This window comes from Branchiostoma belcheri, unplaced genomic scaffold, assembly GCF_001625305.1.
Source record: "Branchiostoma belcheri isolate BF01 breed outbred unplaced genomic scaffold, Haploidv18h27 scaffold56, whole genome shotgun sequence".
Lineage (NCBI taxonomy): Eukaryota > Metazoa > Chordata > Leptocardii > Amphioxiformes > Branchiostomatidae > Branchiostoma > Branchiostoma belcheri.
Window position 1 is genome coordinate 1,682,850 of NW_017804198.1, and position 25,203 is coordinate 1,708,052.

The following is a 25,203-nucleotide window of genomic DNA, read 5'->3' on the forward strand; positions in this document are numbered from 1 at the left end:
ATTTATAGCCTTCAAAAAATATTATAAAACAAAACATTTGGATGTTTATACTACTTAGTGAGTTTTGTTGATCTTATGCATAAAATAATGCCTATTACATTCGTAAAAAGAAATACATATTATTTCTATCTTCCCTTTTTTAGAGATAGATTCACCCATCATGGCAGAAGATGGTCAAGATTTTCGTGGTTTCGTTCAGGAGTTTATAGACTCAGAATTCGGACATATAAAATCCCTTCATAACGTTGAAAGTATATTACGAAAGGTTGAGGAGGATAAGAAGGGCTTGGAAGACCAGGTAAGGATATCACATTCGTCAGATAAAAAATCCCCCCAGGGAATAGTGTAAAGGTCCATACAGCTTGCCATCCATTCCTGACACTTCTTTAGGCCATTTAAATTAATACTACAGTATCTTAGCCTCCTTCGCAGACTTGTTGGGTGACGGCGTTATTTTTTTCTGTGAGCGACGTGAGTAATATGCCACCGCGAGGGACGATTTGCTGCCGAGGGAGTTTTTGTCGTGGAGGGAAGGATTCGCGCTCCAACAACGTAACCCTAATTTAGGGTTAGCTAAATTTATCCTAATTTAACGGGAGGGGTCCTAATTCTGACCCATGTTCCATGCAAATGCACATACCTTTGGTAATAGTTTGTCTGACCAAAAACCCGCGCAACATAAGCTTTAATATTGACAGATAAAAATAACAACTATTAAAGCTGCACAGCTGTGTATTTCACGTCAGGGCAGCGCCTTGCACCCAAGCATAATGGTTCGCGAAGGTTTTTGGCAGGTTTTTGGTCATTTTGCCGGTGGAACGTTCTATCGCAAAAGGGGTGCCCTAATTCCGACCTACCCGAAACACAAGTGATCGTGTGGAGAGAGTTAAGTATTTAAAATACACAAATTGTTACTTATATAATCTACAACTGTTTTTCTGTCCCAAACAAGTCCTGTTTTTACGATTACGTGACTTGCTCCAAAGCAGCTGTTTGAAAAGCAAAACCTGCATTTCTGACACGCTCGTCAACTCCCGAACAAGCGTCGAATTTAAACAGATTTTTCACTCGTCTGTTGTCGGAGTATACGAATTAAAACAAAGTTTGTAAGATAACCGATATCAACACAAAAACTTTGTCCATTCTTACATGGTTATTTTTAGGCACGTGCTCCCATGCATAACGCCGCAACAAGGATTTTTCAAACTAGTGCGGAATTAGGGGTAGGTCGGAATTAGGGCACCCCCCGTTAGGGTTACGTTGTTGTAGCGCAAATTAGCTATCCCTAATTTGAAGCCTAACCCTAGCCCTAATGAGAAGGAGGCTAACAGTATCTACTATCTTTAATACCAACGTAGCATCAGCTTGGGTTGGAGATTTACAAATGTAATACCACTGTGGCACAGGCATTCAACGAGGCTGGATGTGTGTTAGCTGTAATGTGTTAGGCAGATGCCATTAAGAACACTGAAAGAAGGCCTCATAAAAGTACTTTCACACATCTCAAAAATTCTTCTGCTCCAGAGATCCACAAGGGTTGGTTTCCCAAATATATCAAGAAAGCAGGGAGTTCTTCATTTCATGTACAATATAGCTAGCCACTCTGGGCAGGCAAGACCTCACCACTCAACCTTGGGTCTCTCATTATCACAAAGCATTTAGTGGGAAAGTTAAGACCCTACCTGTGCCTTCTAGCCCAGTTATACATTGAACATTTTAGAACAATCAAAGACGTTTGGTCCAGCCATGGAGGTAGAATTCAATTCTACCTCCATGGTCCAGCGAAACAGTAGCCAACCTCACTGAACACCAGCCAACCACAGCCAACCTTGCTCCTGACCTGCTCCTAACCATGGCTGGGGGAGTTCAGTATTACTCGGCTATATGTGACAGGCTTTACCCTACACTAGTAGATAGTTGGATTGTAACAGTGGGGCACTACCAACTGACCCAGCCGACGGGTCTAGCCATTTTAGCCGAATCGGTAGGAGCGTTGGGTTTGATTGAAGCTGGTGCTCGGGTTTAGTCGTGAGTTCAAAGTTCAAACCCCGGCCCGAGACCAGGAGTTTCTTTCTGTTTCTACTTTCTACTGCTCGCCTCTGTTTCTTACAGTGGTTCCCACACTGGGCATCGAACCTGGGCCTTGGCGGTAAGAGTGCCAAATCCTACTGAATTAGGAGAGTAGAAACAGAAAGACACTCGGGCCGGGGTTCGAACCCACAGCAAACCCAAGCACCAGCTTCAAACCCGACACTCCTACCTATTCCACTAAAAGGTTTAGAACCCTCGGCTGGGACAGTTGGTAGCGCCTATAAACCCCCACTGTTACAGGATTGACAACGTCAGGTTTTACATAAGAGTTATATGATTTATTTCTCCTACCAGCTTTCTACAGTCTCAAGTGAAGTACCAAAGAAGATAGAAGGAGCCGTCCAAGATGCCAAGAACTCTGTACATCACATCAAGGACATCACTCAACAACAGACTCAGATCACTGATGACATCACACGTCACCTGACTCAAACACAACCAATCAAAGAAGACCTTGCTCAGTTTACGACTCAAGTGGAAGAAGCAGAGAGATATGTACAGTACATCAGATGGTTGACTTTCTTTGAAGAAACAAGGTACATTATAATAATAAGGGTCTAATTTGCATAATTAATGGGTAACAATTACAATTCATCAAAGGTATGAGATCTTAGAACTCTTGTTTGAGTTTTTCCAGTTTACGTTTCAGACCAGCAGATTTGTCTGCAAACAGCTCCAAATTGGAGGTTCCTACTTTAGTCAGGATGCATACTTTATGATATGAATTGAGAATTTACTTGTCAAACTTTATGAATTGAAGAGTTCCAAATGTCTTTTTTTTTCTACAGTAATGATATCCAGCAGTCAGTGCTGGTAAACTCCCTTGGAGGGGCCGTCAACTTCTTTGCGGAAATGTTTGATATCTGCGAGGTCCTGCAGAAGTCCAGATGTGAGAAGCTGGTCCAGTTTTCCAACTCAACAATCCTCTTCTGGCACAGGATTCTCAAGGATAAACTGTCCAGGTCAGGCTGGTTACACAAGTTTTATGTTAGACTAACTTACATCTCACTCAAATCTTACCACCTGAAAGTAGGATCATGCTAACAACTTTATGTACATTTGAATTAATGCAATAAAGAAATTGAAAATGTACCCCACAGAGCATTACAGGCATACATACATGTAAACAAAATGTATCTATATGTGTGCATCAGGATGTGTGTAACAGTGGGATTCAAGCACCACAAACTGGCCAGTGTAACTGGTACAGACCTTTTAGCCATGCATTTAGTGCGTTGGGTCGGGCCTGTGATCGGGCTGGTACCTCAGGTACTCTCATCTGCCGAATAAACATACCCCCCGGAATAAACGTACATCCCGGACAAATCTTCAAAATCATATAAACATACCCCCGGAATAAACGTACCCCCCGGAAAATTACCAAAATTGACGGGTAACCTGTGTCTCTTGTACTAAAATGCGCCCTTACTGATATATGCACAAATCTTTAACTGTTATTTGCAATTAGGAATTGAAATAGACAAAAAAAAGGGGGCATTTAATATTTCGTATTTTGATAAGCACCACCCATGACAATAGAACATTCAGACGAATTTATGCACGCGGTGATTGCAAAAACCGGCCCGAAAATGACAAGTTTCTCGCTACAATATGCGTTTTTATAAACGTCTTCACGTCGATGATTTGTCAATTTTTTTCACAGGAAGTTGAAAAAAATTACTGGTTTTCAAAAAATTAATAAACGTACTGTGCAAAATAAGAACGTACTGGGTGGATGTTAGGGCCAAAAAAAATAAACGTACCCGTATGTTTATTCGGCAGATGAGAGTAAGGCCACACCAATTTAATTTTATGGATGACATCCTCTGAAGACCCCCAAACTAGTGCACGCGGGCGAATAAAAAAAAATTCCGGCCAAAAATGCTAAAAATGATACTGAACCACCGGAATACAAAGCAGGTATTGTGAATCCTTGGCAATACATAGCAACAAAAACGACAAGCCGGTACATATGCTGGCTTTTTGCGGAATTTATGAATCGGCATTATACGTTGATACTGAGTTCTTGAGTCATGGAGCTTCGTAGCCTGGGTGCCGTCTTCCAGAATTACCATCGGCTCCATATTGTCGCTAACCACTATGGACTGACTACCAAGGCCTAGAGCCAGGCCAGAGCCTCGGAGGACGTGATCTTTTTTTTTTTTTTTTGGAGAACAGACGAAAATTAATGCGCGCGCGGATGTCATCCATAAAATTAAGTCGGTGTGGCCTAATACAGAATACACAGTGTAGTATTGTATGTTAATGTTGTTGTGATGTTGTTATTTGTTCCCAGTGAGTTTGAGGAGGTTGTGAAACAGCTGGGCTGGCCGTTCCTGGGCGTGGCGACCCACATACCACCCCGCGTACCACGCCCAACACACCTGGAACTCACCTTCAGACTGGAGACACTGTTCGAACAGCTGCTGAAGATACAGATTCCGTATCCTTTCTTCTTCTGACACTGACAAGGTCATTATCTAAAGACAATATATATTCTAACTCTAGTTACAGATATTCAGGCCTCAAAATTAACTTTTCTTCCTATTGTCCCAAAGTGAGGATGTCCCAACCTGTTTTTCGGCAAGTATTGTGTGACGTCAACTTGAAGTCAACTTTATTTTGCTTACGTTCTGACTGCCAGGCACACTATAATTGCAGAGTGGACAGGAAATTAGGGGGGGCCGGGACTGATAAACAAAAGAAGGGCTGACATTCTGATGTTGATTTTTTAAATAATTGTTCCAAAAGTGTCCCAAAGTGTCTTGTTAGTTAACCCATTCTAAATTTTAGTGGTAAGTGGCCATCGGACCACCTTTGATTTCGAGCCCTGATATTACATTGTACTTCCAGACATTTCAAGTGAGATCCACCACTCTTCTTCAGCGTCACTAAAGAACAAACAGAACTGGTCAACATTTACATATTATTCATCACACACACTATACCACTTATCACAGTAATTCATCCAGTAGTAGGGTTTGAATTGTCTTTGTTAACCAGGATGTTTTGTTCAAGTTAGTTCTATTCATCAGTTATTTACGTGTTATCAGTAGTTATTATTTTGTTACTTTACTCAAAATACTGTTGATTTAATTAATATGTATTGTAAATTTAATATGTTATATTATTAGTTCCTTGTTTGCTTGTTTTCGTTTAGCTGTGGGGAAGGCCTCGGAGATCCAGACTTTTAAGTGTGAATTTGCAGAAAGTATTTCCCAATTGCAGAACAAAATTTTGACATTCTGCAACATTGAAAAAAGTATTTCTACAACTGACTCTACTTTGTAGACAACAATTTTCAGCCTTCTAAGCTTTTCACACAGTAGTGATAGAAGTTTTTGCAAAATATACCTGGTTGCCCAGTTGCCCAGTTGCCCCGGACAACCAAATTTTACTTGGGGCAACCTATTTTTGAACTTAGGTACATGTAGCCCAGTGTGCTACCTGAATTTTAAGAATCGCCCCCCCCCCCCAAATAATGCCCACTTGGCTTGCACCACTGTATCCGGCAGATGTTTTTTAATTTTAGGTATTAATGGCTATTACTAGTATCAGTTAACTAAAGGCTGTTAGAAATATTGTCAAAGGCTAAAATAATGTAAAAATGTATGCAACATTACTTAATTTGAGGAAAGTAGGTGGAGCAACCTAAAATTCTGATAGGCAACCTAATTTTTGCTGTAGGTTACCCACTGGGCAACCTGGTTCAAAAAAGTATTTTGTACACTGGCAGTGATATTTCCTTGATGCACCAACTGAAGTGACACCCTAGGTAAGAGACGGTCCTCCCAGCCCAGTCCTGGTAGTGATGAGGCAGACCGACCGTTCCTCCTGCCCCTACAGCTGCTGCTCAAACCTCTCAGGAAACGCTTCAAGTTTCACTTCACTGGGAGTAAACAGACTAACGCTCTGGATAAGGTGAGTCTTCAGGATGTAGATTCAGGGCTCGAAATTCATTTTTGGGAATAGGTGCACTGGTGCACCCAACCTAAAAAATTTGGTGCACAAAATTTTCTGTGGGTGCACCATATAAGATAAAGTAAGTAGAAAAGTAAAAAACTAATTATGTTTTGTTACTAAAGAAAAGTACTACAAAGTACTACAAGAATGATTTTACTATTTTCTGACACTTAGATGTTAAGAATATGCTGAATATTAGTACTACTCTAAATTTAACATCTTGACATATATGTAAACCTACCAAAAACATTTGGGTGCACTAAGGTGCACCCAGTATTTCAAGCCCTGAGATTGTATAGCGAAGACAGAAATGAACTGTACAGGTTTGTACAAAACCTATTTCCCTAAGTACATGTAAGCACTGTAAAAAATTGATATTCCTAATGCAGCTAGACAAACCTTCGTTCTCTATCAAAAAACATATCTGTTCTTTTATCTCTACTGTAACTGAAAAGTAAGGAGAAGTTGAATTTATGTTATGATACATGTAGTAACTGTTGATACATGTGGGAAATTCTGGATGTGTGCACTGTACCTGCTCGGATGATGGCCTCCCAATAGTGCTTCAAAGTTGACAGTGTGAAGCCTATTGGTTGTGGTGTTTGTGGAATTTACAACATGTAAACACCACAACATTCATCCATATTTTGTAATCTGTGTTTAATGATTCTCACTACTACAGGTGCACTATACATCTATACTATGACATTTATTATTAAGAAGACATCCTATTTGTTGTATAGCCGGAGTGGTACCTTACCCAGATCCTGGGCTGGATCAGAGATCACACAGACTTCCTGGATCACCACATCCAGCCGCTCCTCAACAGAGCCGGGTACCCGCATGTGGAGGCAAAGGTCAGGACAAGTCACTACATACTACAATCATAGTCTGTACATAGCATGAAAGTTCATCTTACCAACATGTACAGCTATGGTACTGTAGCACACTGGGGAGATTGTCAGTTTGCTACTGTCTGTGCCTTTGGCCTTTTCTGCTCAGCTCATAAATATTCCTTTGTTTGTTTTGTTTGTTTCACAACCGGTAAATGGCCTTACACACCAGTTTTGTACATGTAAGCGCAAGCTTTGTAAGACCAGACTGTAAGGTTTGAACCATTCACACTGGGAAGGACCCCTACTCTTTTCGAAAGGTGTGGTGGGATCTTTAACGTTCGTGGGGCGTGGCTCTCCCCAAACACGGGACCTCCATTTAACATCTTATCTGAGGGATGTCACTAACTGAAGCTAGAGACTCATTTCTACCTATTAGTAAGTAAAGTGAGGAAAGTTGGGTAAAGTGCCTTTCCCAAGGGCACAAGACCGAAAGATTCGAATCCAGGTGACTTCTTGGTACCCAGCCCACTGTTTATGCCACACAACCCCACTTTGACAAGATTTATATTTGTTGCTCATGAGGCACACGTTACTTCATTGTAATTACATGTACATGTATGTTTCTTGATGTTTCAAAAAGAGAGAAGAAAGGCCAACTAACAGTAGATGATAGGTAGTATATAGTATTGTTGTAACATGTAGACTCCTAGCACTTAGCATTAGAATATATGAATAGAATATATTAGAATATATACCAGTATGCAATACCGGTACTCATGTTTTTTATCCTCTCGACCACATTTGGTCACATTTGTGCATTTAGTCCATCTGGGCAAGAACATGCATACATATATCATAAAGATTCATATCATTGTGAGTCACACTAAATCCCTGCCTGCCCCCTGGTGTTTCCAGCTGGAGTTTACCCGAGGTCTGCTGATGCTGGTGGCAGACAAGCTGGCACAGGACATGGAGTCCCTGCTGTACGATGAACATCTCTTCTCTCACACTGTAGATGAGGTGGGATTATTTTCTAACAATTTGACTCCGTGTAGAAGAGCAAAAATTCGGAAGGCTGGAATGGAATATCTATCATGTACTTATCTTTAACCTTCTTTGTTTTATCCTGCAATCAAAATGTGTACAAATTGCAAAGGTGGCCCAAAATCTAATTAATCATTTACAAAGACCCACTCACCTACCAAATGCATGTATCAGGAAAGTCCATCTTGACTTACTGTGTTTACAGACAGGTACACACATACAAAAACATATCCCAAGGTAATGAAATGGAGACTTCTTGATCAATAAGGTCTGGCTATAAGATAATGTTACTCTTAAACATTCTCCCTGTTTTAGATCCATACATGTACATACATGTACCTTAGTAGGGAGTTGAATAATGTGTACTTTAATTGTAGGTTCTGCTGTTTGACCGTGAGCTGCGTGGTTCGTACAGCTACCCAGCCAGCCAGCCTGGTGTTCTCCATGTGCTGACTGTACAGGACACCTTCCACAGGTGGATCACTGTGGAGAGGAAATGTGAGGCTTGGCTTAGGCCACAGCAAGTAATTTTATGGATGACATCAGCACACACAGAAATTTTGTTGCGTTCTAACAGTGGTCAACATGCCGAAAACGGGCAAAGATGTCTGTTGCCATGCCGGAAGGTGGATGACAGATAACTATGAAGAGAGGAGACAAGAAAAGGCTCTGATTTCATGTTTTGTTTCTTACTTTGATGCAGTGATATGTGATGTTGGCTGTGTATATGTAATGTTCCTAGTACTGAATGAAAACCATTTGTACAGTGATTGAGTCAAAATTTTAAAATGTAGGAGCATTGTTTTTTTCGGCCCATCTTGTTTTTTTTCGCCCACTCTCATTAGATTCGCAGTCTGCGGAGAATGTCATCCATAAAATTTACTTGCTGTGGCCTTATATACATGGATTCTTGGTGTCTAATGTATTGACGACAGACAAAGTTTTGTCAGAGTTTTGCCACAGATGAAGTTTTGCCACCCCAAAAGGCAAAACTCCCATCACAGCAAAACTCCCTCTGCCATATCCAGCACGTCGGCAGAACATACTGCGCCTGCACAGAACCCTGGATTTTCCCAGTTTTCATTGGATGTTTAGTCCACGTTTGGTCATCAGAATTTTGCCTGTTGCAGACAATATCTTTTCCGACACAACATTTGGAAACTACAGGCGGGATGTTAACCTTATATGCGCAACTATGACCTTATATGATGTGCCGAAGTGCTATGCACAATACATTACGGGTTTCGCGCAGGTGTAGTACGTTCTGCTGACGTGCTGCCGTATCCCATATAAGTAGTCCCCCTCCCCAAATAAAATTAATGCCTATGCTCAACACCTTCCTCAGAGCTTCTGACTGGAGTGCTGCTTCTTGCTGCTATACATGTATGTAGCCAATGTAGGTGGCGCTTTTGTAAGGAAAATCCCAAACGTGGCTAAGCTTGTATCCCCCATGGTTCTGGTTCTTGCTGTAAAAGTGCCACCGACATTGGCTACATACATGTGCAGTAACGAGAAACAGTACTCCAGTCAGAAGCTCTGAAGAAGATGTCTGATAGACATGGAAACATAAGCAAGGAGAGAGAAGCACTGGTTTTAAAAAAAAGAAAATCCCAATATCCTAAGATGTTCTACATGTGTGTATCGACCTGATGAAACTATTTTGTTAAAGGTATCCAATGCAATTTCATGGCAGCAAAAATGGAAATATTCTGAATAAGGCGATCTTTGTCATATTGACACATACTGCTTCACATTGGTACATTTGAGTCAGTATTTCATACCTTGGGCTTTTACAACTGCAGAAACAAGCCCCAAGATGAGTCTTTTATTTTCTGGGGTATCCCAAAAATCAGTCAAGGGCCCTTCCAGTAACCATTTTCCGTCAGAATATTGGGAATTTTTGCTCCAAGAGGGGTCAATACATATTGGGACAGTGTGGTTTCAACTCATGTATATAGATAAACAACTAAAACATTGACTTAAAAAAAATCGGGTTTGCAAGCCCTAAAAACTGAACTGGATGCCATCTGTTCTCCAGTTGCTGTAGAGAAGATGGACCTCCTGTTCTCCTCAGAGACAGCCTGGACGTCTCAGTATGGAGATATTGAGGATGTGGATGACATGAAGACAGGAGAGTGTGCTGAAGGCTTCATGACCCTCATGCTGGCACTCACAGGTAAAAAATGGTCCTTTGACAAGTTGATATGGCCCTTTTCAGGCTGTAGGGACAGCTAATTCCTGTCTCGTAAACGGTCAATGCCAGTTGAAACGGTCGATGCCACATCGCAGAACGGCTAACTTTAAGTGTATCAGCACGGTCCATCCGCATGCACCGTGATGTTTCGTGGCGTAGAGGTTAGGGTTTGGGAGCTACACTTTTGGACCCGGGTTCAAATCCGAGCTTGTGCTTTTTGTTTTTTCACTCATATTTACAATTCTACATGACCCTCCCTTAGATTTGCAATTAGAATAATGCTTTTTATAGTTGTATATATTACTTTTTAGTCGTATTTGGATGCTTGGATATGGCAGTGACCATTCAGTGAAATGGCATCGGCTGTTTACGAGATGGAAAATAGCATAGGGGCAGTGGGTTGTTGGTACACTGTGTCTAGAGCACGGTATTGGAAGGTGGAGCCCATCCCTCTCCTTTCACCGTCTTTTACCTCCCCAACTGAAGTCAGGTATCCATTTTACACCCTGCCGTTACGCCACACGACCCCACTAACATAGATAGGTGGAAATCTAGTACTACATAGAAATTTGGCTAAATCATTTTGCTAATTAAAATCAAAACGCCTGTAGTACCAGAACATGCTGCTAGAGGGACCAAACCCACATCACTTATTTCTAACATAAAAAAGCTATCAGCCACTATAAAATCAAGACCATAGCATGTCCAGGGCAAAACATAGAAAAACTGGAAGTTCTGCTGCAGTACAAAGGTCAGCCACCAGGAGCCCCACATGGGACCTTAACCTTTGTCTTTCCAAGACCCACTCAATATACCAAATGTTATGGGCAGACACCACATTTGTGTTGCGCAGTAGAGGCCTCAAAATGGGAACACGGTTGTAGTGCCAAGTTAATACCTTTGAAAATCCTTTTTTCTCTTGAAAGTTTTGATCCATTTTGGGGATTTTTGGGCTGGAAGGCACAGGTAGGGTCTAAACTTTCCTACATTGGTCAAGTTTTGTTTATTTCACCAGTTTAGTGGGTGGTTATTAGGTCTTGTCTGGCCAGGCGGATGGATACCACGGAAAATCAGGTCAAAGTTGAGGTTTTGTCACTATCATCAGCTGTGGTGGGAATTTGAGCTGGTCAACCCCCTGTTTCCTTTCTATTTTTGGGAATCAGACCCCTGTGCCTACCCGGTGTTGAAAAATTTTTGAGATTGAAGTATGGGCAAGTACTTTCATGAGGTCTTCTAATAGTGATTTTAAGCATTTGTTCCTATGGCCATATCTAATAGTACTGTCTGCCCTCATCACAATTTATAAACACACACAAAAACACCAAAAACAATACAATGTCATGTACCTCCATTTTTCATGTATAAATGTAGTTAATATTTATTTGTATTGTTGATGTGTAGATCGGTACAAGCCGCTTCCCTCTGCTGCCAACAAGCTTGAGTTCCTGGACCTACAGTTGGAGCTCCTGGATGACTTCAGGATCAGGCTCACACAGGTCATGAAGTCAGAGGCACAGGACCCCCTAGGTTCCACCTTCCTCTCCATCCTGAACGCTGTCAACTATGTCATCAGTGTGCTGCGAGAGTGGTCCGAGACAGTGGTGGGTACATGTACATGTAGCATGTCAGCAGAATGTACTGCACCTGCGTGAAACTCTGATTTTCATGTTTTCGTTGGATCAAAGTTTTGCCTGTTGCAGTCTGAAACTCATCTTAAGGAGAAATTTTGACAGTAGAACAAGCTTTAGTTTAATGACATCTTTCCATACCAATTTTTGTCCAGCAGAGATGACAGATTGGGCAAAATTTTTGTCTGTCATGAGTGGCAAAATTCTGTCAAATGACGGAAAGATAGACGCTAGATAGAACACTGCACACAATAAAGTGTGCTTCAACTTGTCAAAACAAACTTTGAGAGCTTAGCAAGACAGCTGACTGCATAAACCAAGGAGTTGTGGAACTTATGATATCTTGTGTTATCATTCTTTCCTAGAACTATCGCAGAGTGGAACTCGCTGTCACCAAGTACAGTTACATGTTTGTAGAAGCATTGTCATTAGATAGCTTTAAACAATGTCTAGAGTTAAATGTTCAAAGGTTAGGTGTAACAAGTCGATCGGTGTAATGTAGCCAGCTGCCGCTGCACTGCGTGCCTGCAAAGCTGGTGTTTTACGCCGAAAGGCAGTTATACAGGCTATACAAATACACTGAACACTGGTCGCATCAATTTTGGAAAGTCACAAGGCATTTGGAAACTCAAGTAAAAATTGATTTTCAACATTCAAGTTTCACATCAGTGTGTAGCTCTTGGTGTAATGAGCACAGTGATATGAAAATTATTGTTCTGCAGTGTTCATAACTTAAGATATCATTAATAATAAATACAAGCAGACCGGTGGTCTTTCCTAACAGCCCGTCAGGCCTAACAACTAGCCCGCAAGTTTTAATTACAGGACCTTCGGTCTAAAGGCACCAGACTACAGGTGTAGAATCCCAGCCCGCGGGCTGATTTACTCAAAAACCATTCAGACCGTCAGCCTAACTTCAGCCCGCGGTCTGGAATTTCTGGTCAAAGAGGTGCAAAAAGCCCAAAACAATGGCATGGAAGGCGTGAATTGATTGATGTTTGCAGACTGTCTGTGCCAATTTCAGCCTGGTGGGGTAAGGATTCAGACCTCACGGACTACATCTCAGCCCGCGGTCTGATCCAAGTGATGTGTAAAACTTCATTCTCAGAGCAGAAAATAAGGAAGGAGAGCATAATCCACACCCATCTGTTAACAGTGTTGTACATTTTTGCCGCTTTCAACCTCATTCACTCACTCAATCACTCAGCTTCGCATGCTCTTTCCACTACATGTAGACCACAAAAAAGAAAGAAGAGCTTACAAACACGTTCTGTACCAGCTAGGGGTAGAAAATGAAACAATTTTTTCTCATGAGCATCCTGAATGTCATTGAAGTTCAGTTCAGTTCAGTTGAAACATTGGGAAAATTATGTTACAGACAGTTTTGCCAGACAAAATTCTAGTACTATATAATATGAGCAAGAAGCCTAATACATGCATTGCAACTTAAACCTGCTTTCAAGCAATGGAGTTATAAAATCCTCAGTCCATTTCTGTTCAACCATGGTTCAACAGTTCTCAGGTAATTATTCTGATCAAGGAACAATTGTTATGCGGGATGAAACTAAGTTTAGCTATTGTTCTTGACATGCAAATGCCACTGTCCAATTATCAAGTTGGACTATTGTTGAGTTACACGTCGAATTACAGTACCCCTATCTGGGCAGCTTGACTACTGGGTCACCCAGTAGGAGCCTGAAAAGATGACCGACTATCTTAAAAAAATAAAACTAGGATTCTCATCATTAATTTCTTGTTCATAATCTAAATCTAATCTAATCATAATACTACAAACTAGTTGAGGGATAGAAAGATTTGGCCAAGACATGGTTCTCAACGTGTGAACCCAGGCCATCTGACACTGTCATTATATACAATGTCATAAGGTTTTCTGATTGGATATTTTTTCGGGCTATTGAGCTACCCAGTGCAAGCTGCAAAGACCATGTCACCCATGTCTGGGTACTAGTAGCCCGACCAGACTCTCTAATTTGATAATTGGACAGGTATGAATGATAACATGCATGGAAATTAATTTTGAAAATTTTAAATTCCAGCAGGAAATTTCTGCAGGAAAAACCTACTAAGACATTGTAGATTCCTGCAGATAGAATCCTTCCTAGAAATTTCGGCAGGAATGACTGTATAATAAATATATACAACTGTTAGGCCACACCAATATACATGTAATGTAGTCTCCACCAGACTCCTTTGCAGGCTAAATAAATAGTAGCAATCGGCTAAGGCATGGAGGTAGCTCCATGGCTAAGGGGAACATCATTGGCCAGAGGAGTTGGCCGGCCATAGAGACTAAATATAATGTCATTACTTGTTTCTCAGACTCATTCACTTGAAGAAGAATCCTGTTCTATAAAATTACAACATTACATCAATATTCTCTCAAGGTCACCTTAGTAATTGATCAATGATCATCTGATTTTTTGTATGTCATGACAATTCATGCAGTCTGATAACTCAATGAATGCTTTTGCTTCGGAAGCAAAAGCATGCCCTTTCTTCAGTTGTAAACACGTCTAACATTGATCAGATTCTGACTGGAGACTAACTTCAAGTTGTTGCTTGGAAGTTAGAACTTGTTAATTTTATCATAATCACCTCCCCTCCCCTTTTGTCACCCATTTTTAAAGAAACTGTGTTCTTTGTGTCTAGGGGATAACAAGCCTTTACATTGTAATTCATAGGCTTATTGAGGGATGTCTATTATCACTCTATGGTGACATTTCCTTGGGCAAATGTTGGCCCTCCAGGAGCCAAGGAGCTAGCCTGGCAGCAGTCTGGTACCCATGTAACAGTGGGGGGGTTATAGGCGCTACAGCTCGCCCCTGTTTCTTACACCCAGGCTACCTGGTCTGCTATCATACATGTACATCCTGCGCTGTACAAGCATTTTACGTTCTGTTCCTAAATTTTTGGGAAATATCCAAACTGAATGAACAGCTCTTTCATTATATATATAACCTATTTGAGATGTTTCACAAATATTGTAACAATTAGAAAATTTTCACTTTTTTTAAATCATACTTTGAAATTATCTAGAAACATTGTGTTTTTTTCCAAATGGTTACAATTTGTAATGTGGAATATAGCAATATAGAATTGACTCTAGGCCTTGGGCAAGCACTTCCAATTAAATTGTAATTTAGACTTATTACAAATCCTGTAAAGATTCTCATCATTAATTTTTTGTTCATAATCTAAATCTAATCTAATCATGACACTACAAACTAGTTGTGGGATAGAAAGATTTGGCCAAGACATGGTTCTCAGCGTGTGAACCCAGGCCATCTGACACTGTCATTACAATGTCATGAGATTTTCTGATAGGATATTTTTTCGGGCTATTGAGCCAGTGCCAGTGCACCCATGTCAGGGTAGCCCGACCAGACTCTCTAATTTGATAATTGGACAGTGGTCATTTGCATGCCTGGAACAATAGGTGACCTGAGGTATGACCCGCATGACAAAGGTGCAGGAACAGAATAATTACAAAAGAAAATGTAACATGAATTTCCTAAAGCATTGTACAACTCCTTGCACTGAAAGCAAGTTCATGTTGCAAATTGAGGATCAATTCCTTGCTTTTTATGTTTTCAGTGTACATCGGCTGAGGCTTATACATGGCAGGATTATGGCACTAAAACTCCAAATGTTTTCCTTTTGATTTAAATGTTTCCATGGAGTTATTGTTTATCTGTTAACCCAAGGACATTATACACAATGTCCTTGGTTAACCCAAGGAGCTTTCATCACATGTGATGAAAGCTCCTTGGTTAACCATGTCCATTCATCTTGTTTTGTTGTGACCTGTACTTAGCCAAGTCTTCATTCTTTAAAAAAAAAGATAAATTTCTACCCCCATGATGTTTCAAAGGGATTTGGCCAGGGGAGTTGACCATCCATAGTAGGACAGATTGGACTATACCTGCCAAACAGAAACTGTAAGTGACCATGAAGTGTCCTCAAAAGTTGGCTTCCAACACCACAACCAATCAGGTCTAATATGAAGTGTTCTTGCTGAGACAAGGGTCTTTTATGATGCTATCTGATCTTTTTTAGTCATAACCGTTATACAAATGTTACACCCCGCCCAGGTATCAGCCCAGGTAGCACAGCAGGAGTAAAATCCACCTCCTCAAACATGTTCAAAAAGCTTTCTACTAGAAAGAGACTTTTTGCAGTCTTAATAGCAGAACAATTCTTCCCATGTACAGGAAAAATTCTTCCAGTAGAAATTTCTGAAGCTTTTGCAGAAAATGTTCAAAATGAATATTCATGAAAGTTATCATCATTCATACCTGTACATCATACTTGTCAATAATATGTAATCACTTATTGAAAATACATGTATTAGCTGAAAATGTGAAGGGTGTTTATTAATATGAAGTGATATGAAGTGAAGTGTAAACCATCATCAATCTGGAAGCATCAATTTGGAAGCATATTTTTGTTTCCCACTTTCTGTTCGGTGTTTAAAGTCTGAAGGTCCTCTATCATAAGGCCTAATCATCAGCCCAGCCTGTCCACAGACCGACAGGCCTGTTCAGGCCCGCGGGCTAACCATTGAGCCCAGACCTCTCATGAATTTATCACAAACTTGTTAATTACACAGGTGTGAAAATGTGAATTCTCATTAATTCAGTGGTTTTCATGGGGTGTTCATGAGGCTAATTGGATGCGGGCTGGCTAACTCAGGCCGCGGGCTAAAGTTTAGGACTGCCAGGCTAAGCTGCTGGGCATGACGGTGTGTGTTCTAGACCGCCAGGCTTGCAATTTTTAAAGTCAAATATCTTGATAAATTTGTACATTCTGACCATAAAAAAAGCAACCTGGTACTGAAGATAGCATGATCTTTCCAATGGCATGCAAAAGATCACCGTACATCCAGGAATAACAAAGTTGAAAATCAGGGGTTTCAACATAGGTGTCTCAAAATTCGGAAAGTGACATTCCAAAATTGAGGTGACCAGTGTTTACAGATTGTGTGTGGGTGGGTGACGGCAAAACAAAGAAGTACAGACGCTAGCTGGCTAGAACCCTGGAAGATGCAGGTATATCTAAAAGACCGTGGATTGATGATGCCCCTGTCCTGTGCCCCAGTTCTTCCTCCAGCTGCAGTACTCCCGTGCAGAGCAGTACCGTGTACGTGCCGGCAGTGACCTCCCCCTGCCCCAGGACCCGGACCTCAGCAGTCTGCAGGGCGCTGTGTTTGATGAACTCATCACCCTGTTCCAGCTCCTCAGGACTGACATGCTGTCTGTGGTGTCTAACCTGGTCTTCACTGAGATGAAGGCGAGAAGTAAAGACTACAAGGACGAGAAGTAGGTCTTCATTGTCTAATAAACCCATTCGACGTTCACGGATCGCATAAACTGCTTACGTCACAGGGGGGACATTTCGAATAGAAACCACGTCACTGGGGGGACATTTCAAATAGAAACTACTTCACAGGGGGGACATTTCGAAAGTTCCTTTCCCGGGACGTATAAACTGCATACATTACAGAACAAAATAACCTGAAATTGTACAGAATGCCACCATACAAAGTTGGTGCCTGTTTTCCTGTCATTTCCGCATAATATTACAGAGAAAATAGATACTTACCTACCTTTTAGTAAAAAAATGATCTGCCAGGGGGGACACCGTGAGCGCAAGCGCGTTCGACTTCCGCGTTCTAGAACGATGTTCTTTCAAAATGTCCCCCCTTGTGACGTAAGCAGTTTATGCGATCCGTGAAAGTTGAATGGGTCTATCGACCAGGACCTGGTACACAGGGCTCTAGCCAGCTTGAATTTTTTTCCATAGCCCAGGTTCATCATTGGATTCGGTGATCCAATCTAGGAGGATTTCAATTTTCAAGCCCTCAAACACCCACTTAATATTTCCCACATTTTGAGAGGCAAATCATGGCATTGAGAATTGTTGTCGGTGGTCCTTTGGATGTTTTCATATTTTTACCCAAGATTTTTGTTAATTTTGTGTGTCAAGGGTGGTTTTCAAAAATTTCCGTCACACGTTCCAGTAATTGAAGGTGGTGCTGGCTAGAGCCTACTGGTACATAATGTATATTACATTTGGCTTGGCTCTGTTTTGTATCTGTTGACCAGTAGAATCAAACTTGTCTAAGGCAACCACCCAGGGGACTGAGAAAAAGTGGTCTTCTTCTACAAGCTTATTTTTTTTGTACCACCAATAATTACCTACTACCATTACCTACTAGGATACAAAATAAGTGTATTCTAACAGTGACATTGCATTTTTGTCTTACAGATATCAATATGGTATGGGATACATTGTAGGGTTGTTTCAACTTACTATGTAATACAGACCAGAAAATTGACTCTGAAAATCCAGAAATCATTTTGACTGCCTTTGATAAAACTTCACTGTCATCTTCAGGGCTCAAAATTAACGGTGTCCAGATGGCCAATGACCACCAAATTTTAGGCAACTAAAAAGACACATTTTTGGGACAACAGAACAGTAATCAACATCAGAATGTCAGTCCTTCATTTGTCCATCAGGCACACGTCCCAGCTCTGGGAAAGCACCCCCCGCCCAAATTTCCTGTCCACTCTGCAATTATAGTGTGCCTGGTAGTCAGAACGTAAGCAAAATAAAGTTGACTTCAGGTTGACGTCATAAAATACTTGATGAAAAACAGGTTTGGACAGTTCATCTTCACTTTAGGACATTGGGACAGTGCTGGTACAATAGGAAGAAAAGTTAATTTCGAGGCCTTGTCTTATCTGACAGATGGCTGGGCCTGCCGTCAGACAAGGAGTACATCTCACGGGCGGTGTCTGCCTCAGCCTGCCCACTGCTGCTGCTGCTGAAGGACAGACTGCACCTGCTGCAGCTGCAGCTGGCACCTTCTCTCTTCTGTCAGGTGTGGCAGAGACTCGCAGACATCATCAACTTGTACATCATGGAGGAGGTAATACTAACCAAACCCTAACACTAGAGAAGTAACATGTGCAAAGCAAATGCATAATGTTACCTTCGGACATGGTCTGCTCTGTTAATTCTTACTCAAACACATTCACATACATGTACTACTAGTATATGGTGACAGGAGCAGAGCAGACCATGAAATTGCAACATTATGTAACCCAACACCAGTCACTATGGTAACAGATGTAAACAAATCATGTCATTGGTCAGGTCAGAGGTCACTGTTTGGAGAAGAAGAAGAAGAAGAAACTGATTAAAAACAATATGTTTTCCTTTTGTAAACATAACAAGAAGCCATAGGTGACAATCCTCCGTGAAGTTTTATATATTTCAATAAAATCCCAAGCGTCAACGCCAGACCTACTGTGCAGACATTATAATTTCACTGTGGGGTCAATATTCATTGTGGGGTCGTCTGGCGTAGCGGCAGAGTGCGCGACTCGGAACTTAGAGTCCCGGGTTCGAGTCCTGACATGCCATCGATCTTGTGCCCTTGGGAAAGGCACTTTACACGACTTTCCTCACTTCGCTCAGGTGTAAATGAGTATTGTCCTGTCATGTATTTGTCCCCTGTGTTGGTGGCGGCATTAATATAAGTTGAAAAAACTTGAGTGTGTCGTCACCACGTCTGGTGATTACATGTTGGAATAAAAAAAAAGACATTATAATTAGGCAACGGTTAATACAATGAGGGCGCGTCACAAGCATAACACATACAAAGAGCTAAATCCATTACTGCTCCCAGGGCGTGTAAAGATACTGTGCTTCAAGTTCGAAGTTCATTTTAATTACACACACACAATCATTGCATTCACATAAAGATCGGACTATCATGGTCGTGTCTAGTAACAAAGACAGCCACACCGTCTTACTGTGCCTGTACCTAATTAAGCGCGCCTGGAACAGGCCAGCAACAGTAAGCACCGCGGTAAGCACCGCGAGTGTTACTGCCGCCGGCCAGATAACCAGGATATCTGCTTACAGAACCTCTGCTACCAGACAACTGCCTAAACCTACGGCCTATTCCACAGGATTGTAAAAGTAGGGATGTTTCTAAAATATGCATTTACTCCAATATCAAAACAGCTACGGTAAAATAAAAAGACGTGCATCATCCCGGACATAATGCAACACCACATGCGAAATTACACAGAAATGCGACGTACGGAAGAATGCGTTTTGGCTGCGAACATCTTCCAAAAAACTTGGCATCTCTTAACCATGGGCAAAAACATCTGGAACCACTTATAAAAACCACCCCGTATCTGCATGAACCTTTTACCCCCCCCCCACTGCTATTCCAAACAACGCGTTTTTCTGGACCATTCCAATTCGCCTCGTAATTGTAGGGGTGCGTCTGCGATATTACATTGACCGCGAAAGCAGCAACGGCAAAAATACACATTCGTGCATCAACACGGGCATGCCCGCAGACGGCGTATAAAATTGCGTGCCGATTACACAAAGAGAACCCAGTGTTTTGACTGCGAACATGAAAAATCAGCCGATTACAACACTCCGTCCGGAGGTCCTGACCTCCTTCACGGAGTAATAATCACTTAATATCTTGGAGGAGGTAATAATCTAACCCTAACATTATCACTTAATATACATCATGGTAAAATCTAACCCTAACATTATCACTTATACATCATGGAGGAGGTAGTAATCTAACCCTAACATTATCACTTATACATCATGGAGGAGGTAATAATCTAACCCTAACATTATCACTTATACATCATGGAGGAGGTACTAGTAATAATCTAACCCTAACATTATCACTTATACATCATGGAGGAGGTAATAATCTAACCCTAACATTATCACTTAATTGATGTTAAAGTCACTGGAGACATCCAGAAATAATCTCCTGGACCATAATTTAACCAGTCATAGAGCTTGAATTATCTTTTTGTTTTAAAAACATTTCAGTAGAGACATTCAATCCAAGTACAGGACCTGGCTGGTAATCTGTGCCTTCTCCCACAGATCATTCTCACCAACCATTTTAACGAGGGAGGAGCAGCCCAGCTCCAGTTTGACATGACCAGAAACCTCTACCCCCTGTTTGGTGAATACACACCCAGGCCAGACAACTACTTCAAAGAGTAAGAACCATATTTTATCCTCCACTGAGGCTACACCAACTTAATTTCTTGGTTAACAGATTCACCCGCTTCATTTTTTTTCTGATTTGCAAAAAAAAAAAAGAAATTCAGAATCAACTGCGAAATGCTCATATTGTGCCCTGAGCATTTGAAAACAGTCCTTTTCTTCCTAGTTGTTACAGTTATTCCATCTTTCAATGCAGTGAATTGGTATCATTAAAACTTCAAAATTCATTATTTAAATTTTGAACCAGCCTGGTGTGTTGACTTCATGGCTCCTATCGTACCATTTTGGGCCATAAGAGGATGCCTAGGCCTGTTTTTACTCTTTATATTTTTTGCCCGCCCGCTCCATTATTTTTCTGGAAAAGTCCGTTAACCAAGAAATTAAGTTGGTGTGGCCTGACCGAGGTAGATCTGGGTGATATCAGAGTACAATGTGTGATGCAGAAGAGACTTGGAAGGAGAAAGTTTTTGTTTGTTCTGCATACCTGGCATGGGTAAACAAACCAACTTTAGGCATAACACACCTGTTTTGTACTGTAGGACTGCAAGGTTTGATTTGCTCTCAGAGGGATGAATCCATGCATTTTTGATGAGTGTGGTGGGTTTTTTAACGTGCTTGAGGTGTTCTCTGCATATGCACCTTATTTACATTGTAGTGAAGGTAAAATTGGAACTGTGCACTACCAGGTATTTCTCATGTCTACCTGCACCTAACCTGTATTGGTCCATGTACTGGGTATACATAAATTATACATGTAGGTGTGTGTGGATTTTTACTTGCTGCATTGTTTTATACTTCCAGTGTCCAGTGCAGGTAATTTTCAAAAGGATGTCAAGCCCTGTTGACTGATGGTGGCAGCCATGTTAATACATGTACATGTAGCTTAGACTTAATGTAGATTTGATGTAGGCTATGAGAAGTTTGGAATATTGCGTAAAGTATACAATTCTCATGTGTCAAGTATACATCATAAAATGTTTTTGTTGTGTAGTATGTCTACCCAATACTGTTTTCTTGCTCCAGTACATAAATGTGACTTTTATACACTGTGTAATGTTTGTACTTCACAGTGTGAAAGAAGCCTGTGTACTTCTGAACCTGAAGCCTGGCTCTGCCATGTTGTTGCAAGAGATGCTGAATAAGGCCTTACACGGATCCAAGATAGACCCAAACACAGAAAAGGAATCACCAGAAAAGGTACTGTGACTGTTATGATCAGGATCATATCATTACGAATTTATTATATAATATTATCATATGATTTTCACAATGACTGACAACAATTTTAGATCACATTAACAGCAATGTTACAAGTAATGCTACATGACCTAAAAGACACAATACAGGCCAAAAAACTCCTTCCTGACAGTAGCCATTGCACCAGTTTGGGACAACTGCTTGGGGTTTTGTATAGTTTTAGGGCCTGCTCACTCCATTTCAACCACAGCTTTTGATGATAGAAGATACCACACCACATTCAGTGATACCACACCACATTCAGTGATACCACACCACATTCAGTGATACCACACCACATTCAGTGATACCACACCACATTCAGTGGTACCACACCACATTCAGTGATACCACACCACATTCAGTGGTACCACACCCCATTCAGTGATACCACACCATATTCAATGATATTACATCACATTCAGTGATATTACACCACATTCAGCATTTTACTGCATTTAGTACCTGAAAATACTACTACCGGTAAGGTAGTAGTATTTTCAGTATTTACCAATTTAATTTGTTGCTTCTCGGATCGCCCTGTCCATTTTAATTTCTAATTTGCAAAAAAAAATATATATATATATTTGTTCTAAATTAACTTCAAAATGCTCAATGAAAGACAAATTTTGGCCCTAACGGTTGAAGAAAGTAATTTCTTCCCAGTTCTTAAAGTTTTTCAATGTAACAATGCAATTTTGTTTCATTGAAAGTTCAAAATCTATTGTTTTATTTATAAACCAGCCTGGTATGTTGACTTCATGGCTCATATTGTAACATTTCCGGCTATCTTGGGGTGCCTTGGCCTTTTTTTTCGCCCTGTCACTTTATATTTTTTCTGAAAAAAATCTGAGGAACAACAAATTAAATTGGTGTGGCCTAATATGCCCCCAAATGATCATGTTTCTTTGGGATAACTAGCCAAGTACCCAAATTCAAACAAATCTGTCTTCCAAATGATCGTGAATCAGTAATGTAACATGTACAATGTAAATGTCACACAAATGCAACCCAGAACCCAGACCCTTCTTCCCATAAACTGATGTCTGCTCTAAATTGGACTGGTACAAGTACATGTACATAGCTCCACTGTCACACCACAGTCCATCCTAGCATCTGTAAGAAACAGTGTTGCCTGTTGGAAAGATGAAATAGTTGTGTGACCTGTAGAGATGTATAATATTATTTACTTAGTAAACCTGTACTAGGGATTTTCTTTTTTCACACAACCGGTAATGTTTCATAGGTTTCTTGCATTTTAGCGTCTACCAGACACCATCCTCAGAGCTTCTGACTGGAGTTTCAATTCATTATTTATTTTACCAGAAAAAAAAAAAACACACTCAAGGCAAAACCAGGTATTTTCAGGAGTTCCTGGGCATGATAACACTAGAATACAAAGTCATGACTCATAATGAATAACAAGAAACGTGAGATTTTAAACCTCCATGTTCATGAAGTATATAACACATGATGATTATGATGATTTATGTAACAACTGCTGAAAATTTCAGATGTTCACATAACAGCACTGTAACTCTATAAGGAAAACATGGCTGATGTCCCAATCATAATAAATTCACAATACAGAATAACCTAGACACACCTTCCTAAATTAATCCACCGCACTTATGTTAGGCATTTTTTTAGCCTGTACTTCTGTTTTTAGTTTGTATTTAAATCTGTCTGTTTTGTTTACCAACTGGCTTGAGTTTTCTCCCCGTTTAGGGTCAGTGACCATATTACTCATCAGTCTGACATCTGCCTTAAAGTTTGCAGTTGTTGTCAATACTGACAGGTGGCGTGCATGTACCACACTGTGACCCCACCACCAGCAAACTCTGAGAGAGAGGACTTCACTACATCTTCCTCATACTATAAAAGAAAAACAACCAAGTGTCTATAGACAACAATTCTCCGTGAAGTTTTATATTTTGCAGATTGAGAACAGTATATTGTAAATATTGACTGAGCACGTAACAACTGGTAACAAGGTATCGTAAAAATGGCTAAATCCCTGGTCAAATTGTTTACATCCTTCAGTCTCGTGCCATGGGTCAGTTCCTGGTCAAATACATACATGTATTGAGATCCAGCCTGACTAAATGAATCGCATTCTACTGACCAACTGACCACAATACTCCTGCAGGGGGTGAACCTTTGCGGAGTAAGAAAGCTCAATACTAATTACTGGTAGAAACAACACTTACATATTGAGCACATAGCTAATACATATGTCGCTAACATTGTTCCTTTTCCATTGTTCCTACCATTGAATTCTGGAGTACTGCTTCTCACCGCTATACATGTACATGTATGTAGCCAATGTAGGCTTCACGTTGCAAAAACATCTGATTCAGTACATATAGTGGCAAGAATTAAGCAGCTACTCCAGTCAGAAGCTCTGAGGAAGGTATCTAATAGATAAACATAAGCAGGTGAGACACATTACTGGTTGTGTGAATAGAAAACCCTTATATCCTATGCTTCACCAAGGCCACACCAACTTAACTTTATGGATGATATCCGCGCGCGCATTGATTTTTGCCTGTCCTAAAAAAAATAATCACGTCCACTTGAGGCACTGGCCTGGCTCTAGACCTGGGCAGTCCATGGCCGTTAGCAACAATACGGAGCCGGGCTCCGAAGCTCCACAACTCAAGAACTCAGTACATACCGTACACACAGTGCCGATTCATAAATGCCGCAAAAAGCTGGCATGTGCTGGCTTTTCATATACGTCCTTTGTACTGATGCAAATTCACAATACCAGCTTTGTATTCCTGTGGTTTAGTAGCATTTTTATTTTTTGCTGGAATTTTTCTTCTTCGCCCACGCGCACTAGTTTGGGGGTCTTCAGAGGATGTCATCCATAAAAGGCTAAAATGATGTGCTGATGTTTTCCAGGTGCTGATGGATATGGGTGTGTTCAAGCTGTCTGCACAGCAGGCTGAGAAGGTGCTGAACCTCCGCGCTAACTGGGCAACAGGGAAGAAGGGCAGGACATGAAACAGACATCAGAGGATCGTAGGGGATAATTAGTCTCTACCAGACTCCTTTGCAGGCTGAATAAATAGTAGAAATCGGCAGAGGGGGGAGTCATTGGCCAGAGGAGTTGGCC

The 25,203-nt window shown here is 40.9% G+C and overlaps 1 protein-coding gene across 1 annotated transcript; it reads left to right on the forward strand.

The window, feature by feature from the left end:
- The first annotated feature begins 147 nt into the window (after positions 1-147).
- On the forward strand, positions 148-25,146 carry LOC109481538 (RAD50-interacting protein 1-like). The gene is made up of 15 exons (XM_019784121.1): positions 148-298; positions 2,386-2,627; positions 2,880-3,053; positions 4,388-4,534; positions 5,856-6,012; positions 6,798-6,911; positions 7,806-7,910; positions 8,312-8,432; positions 9,973-10,110; positions 11,530-11,729; positions 16,875-17,095; positions 18,531-18,711; positions 20,721-20,839; positions 21,917-22,043; positions 24,990-25,146. Exons 1-15 carry the CDS (start codon positions 161-163, stop codon positions 25,089-25,091), a joined length of 2,286 nt encoding a protein of 761 aa, XP_019639680.1. The 5' UTR covers positions 148-160; the 3' UTR covers positions 25,092-25,146.
- Positions 25,147-25,203: the final 57 nt, after the last annotated feature.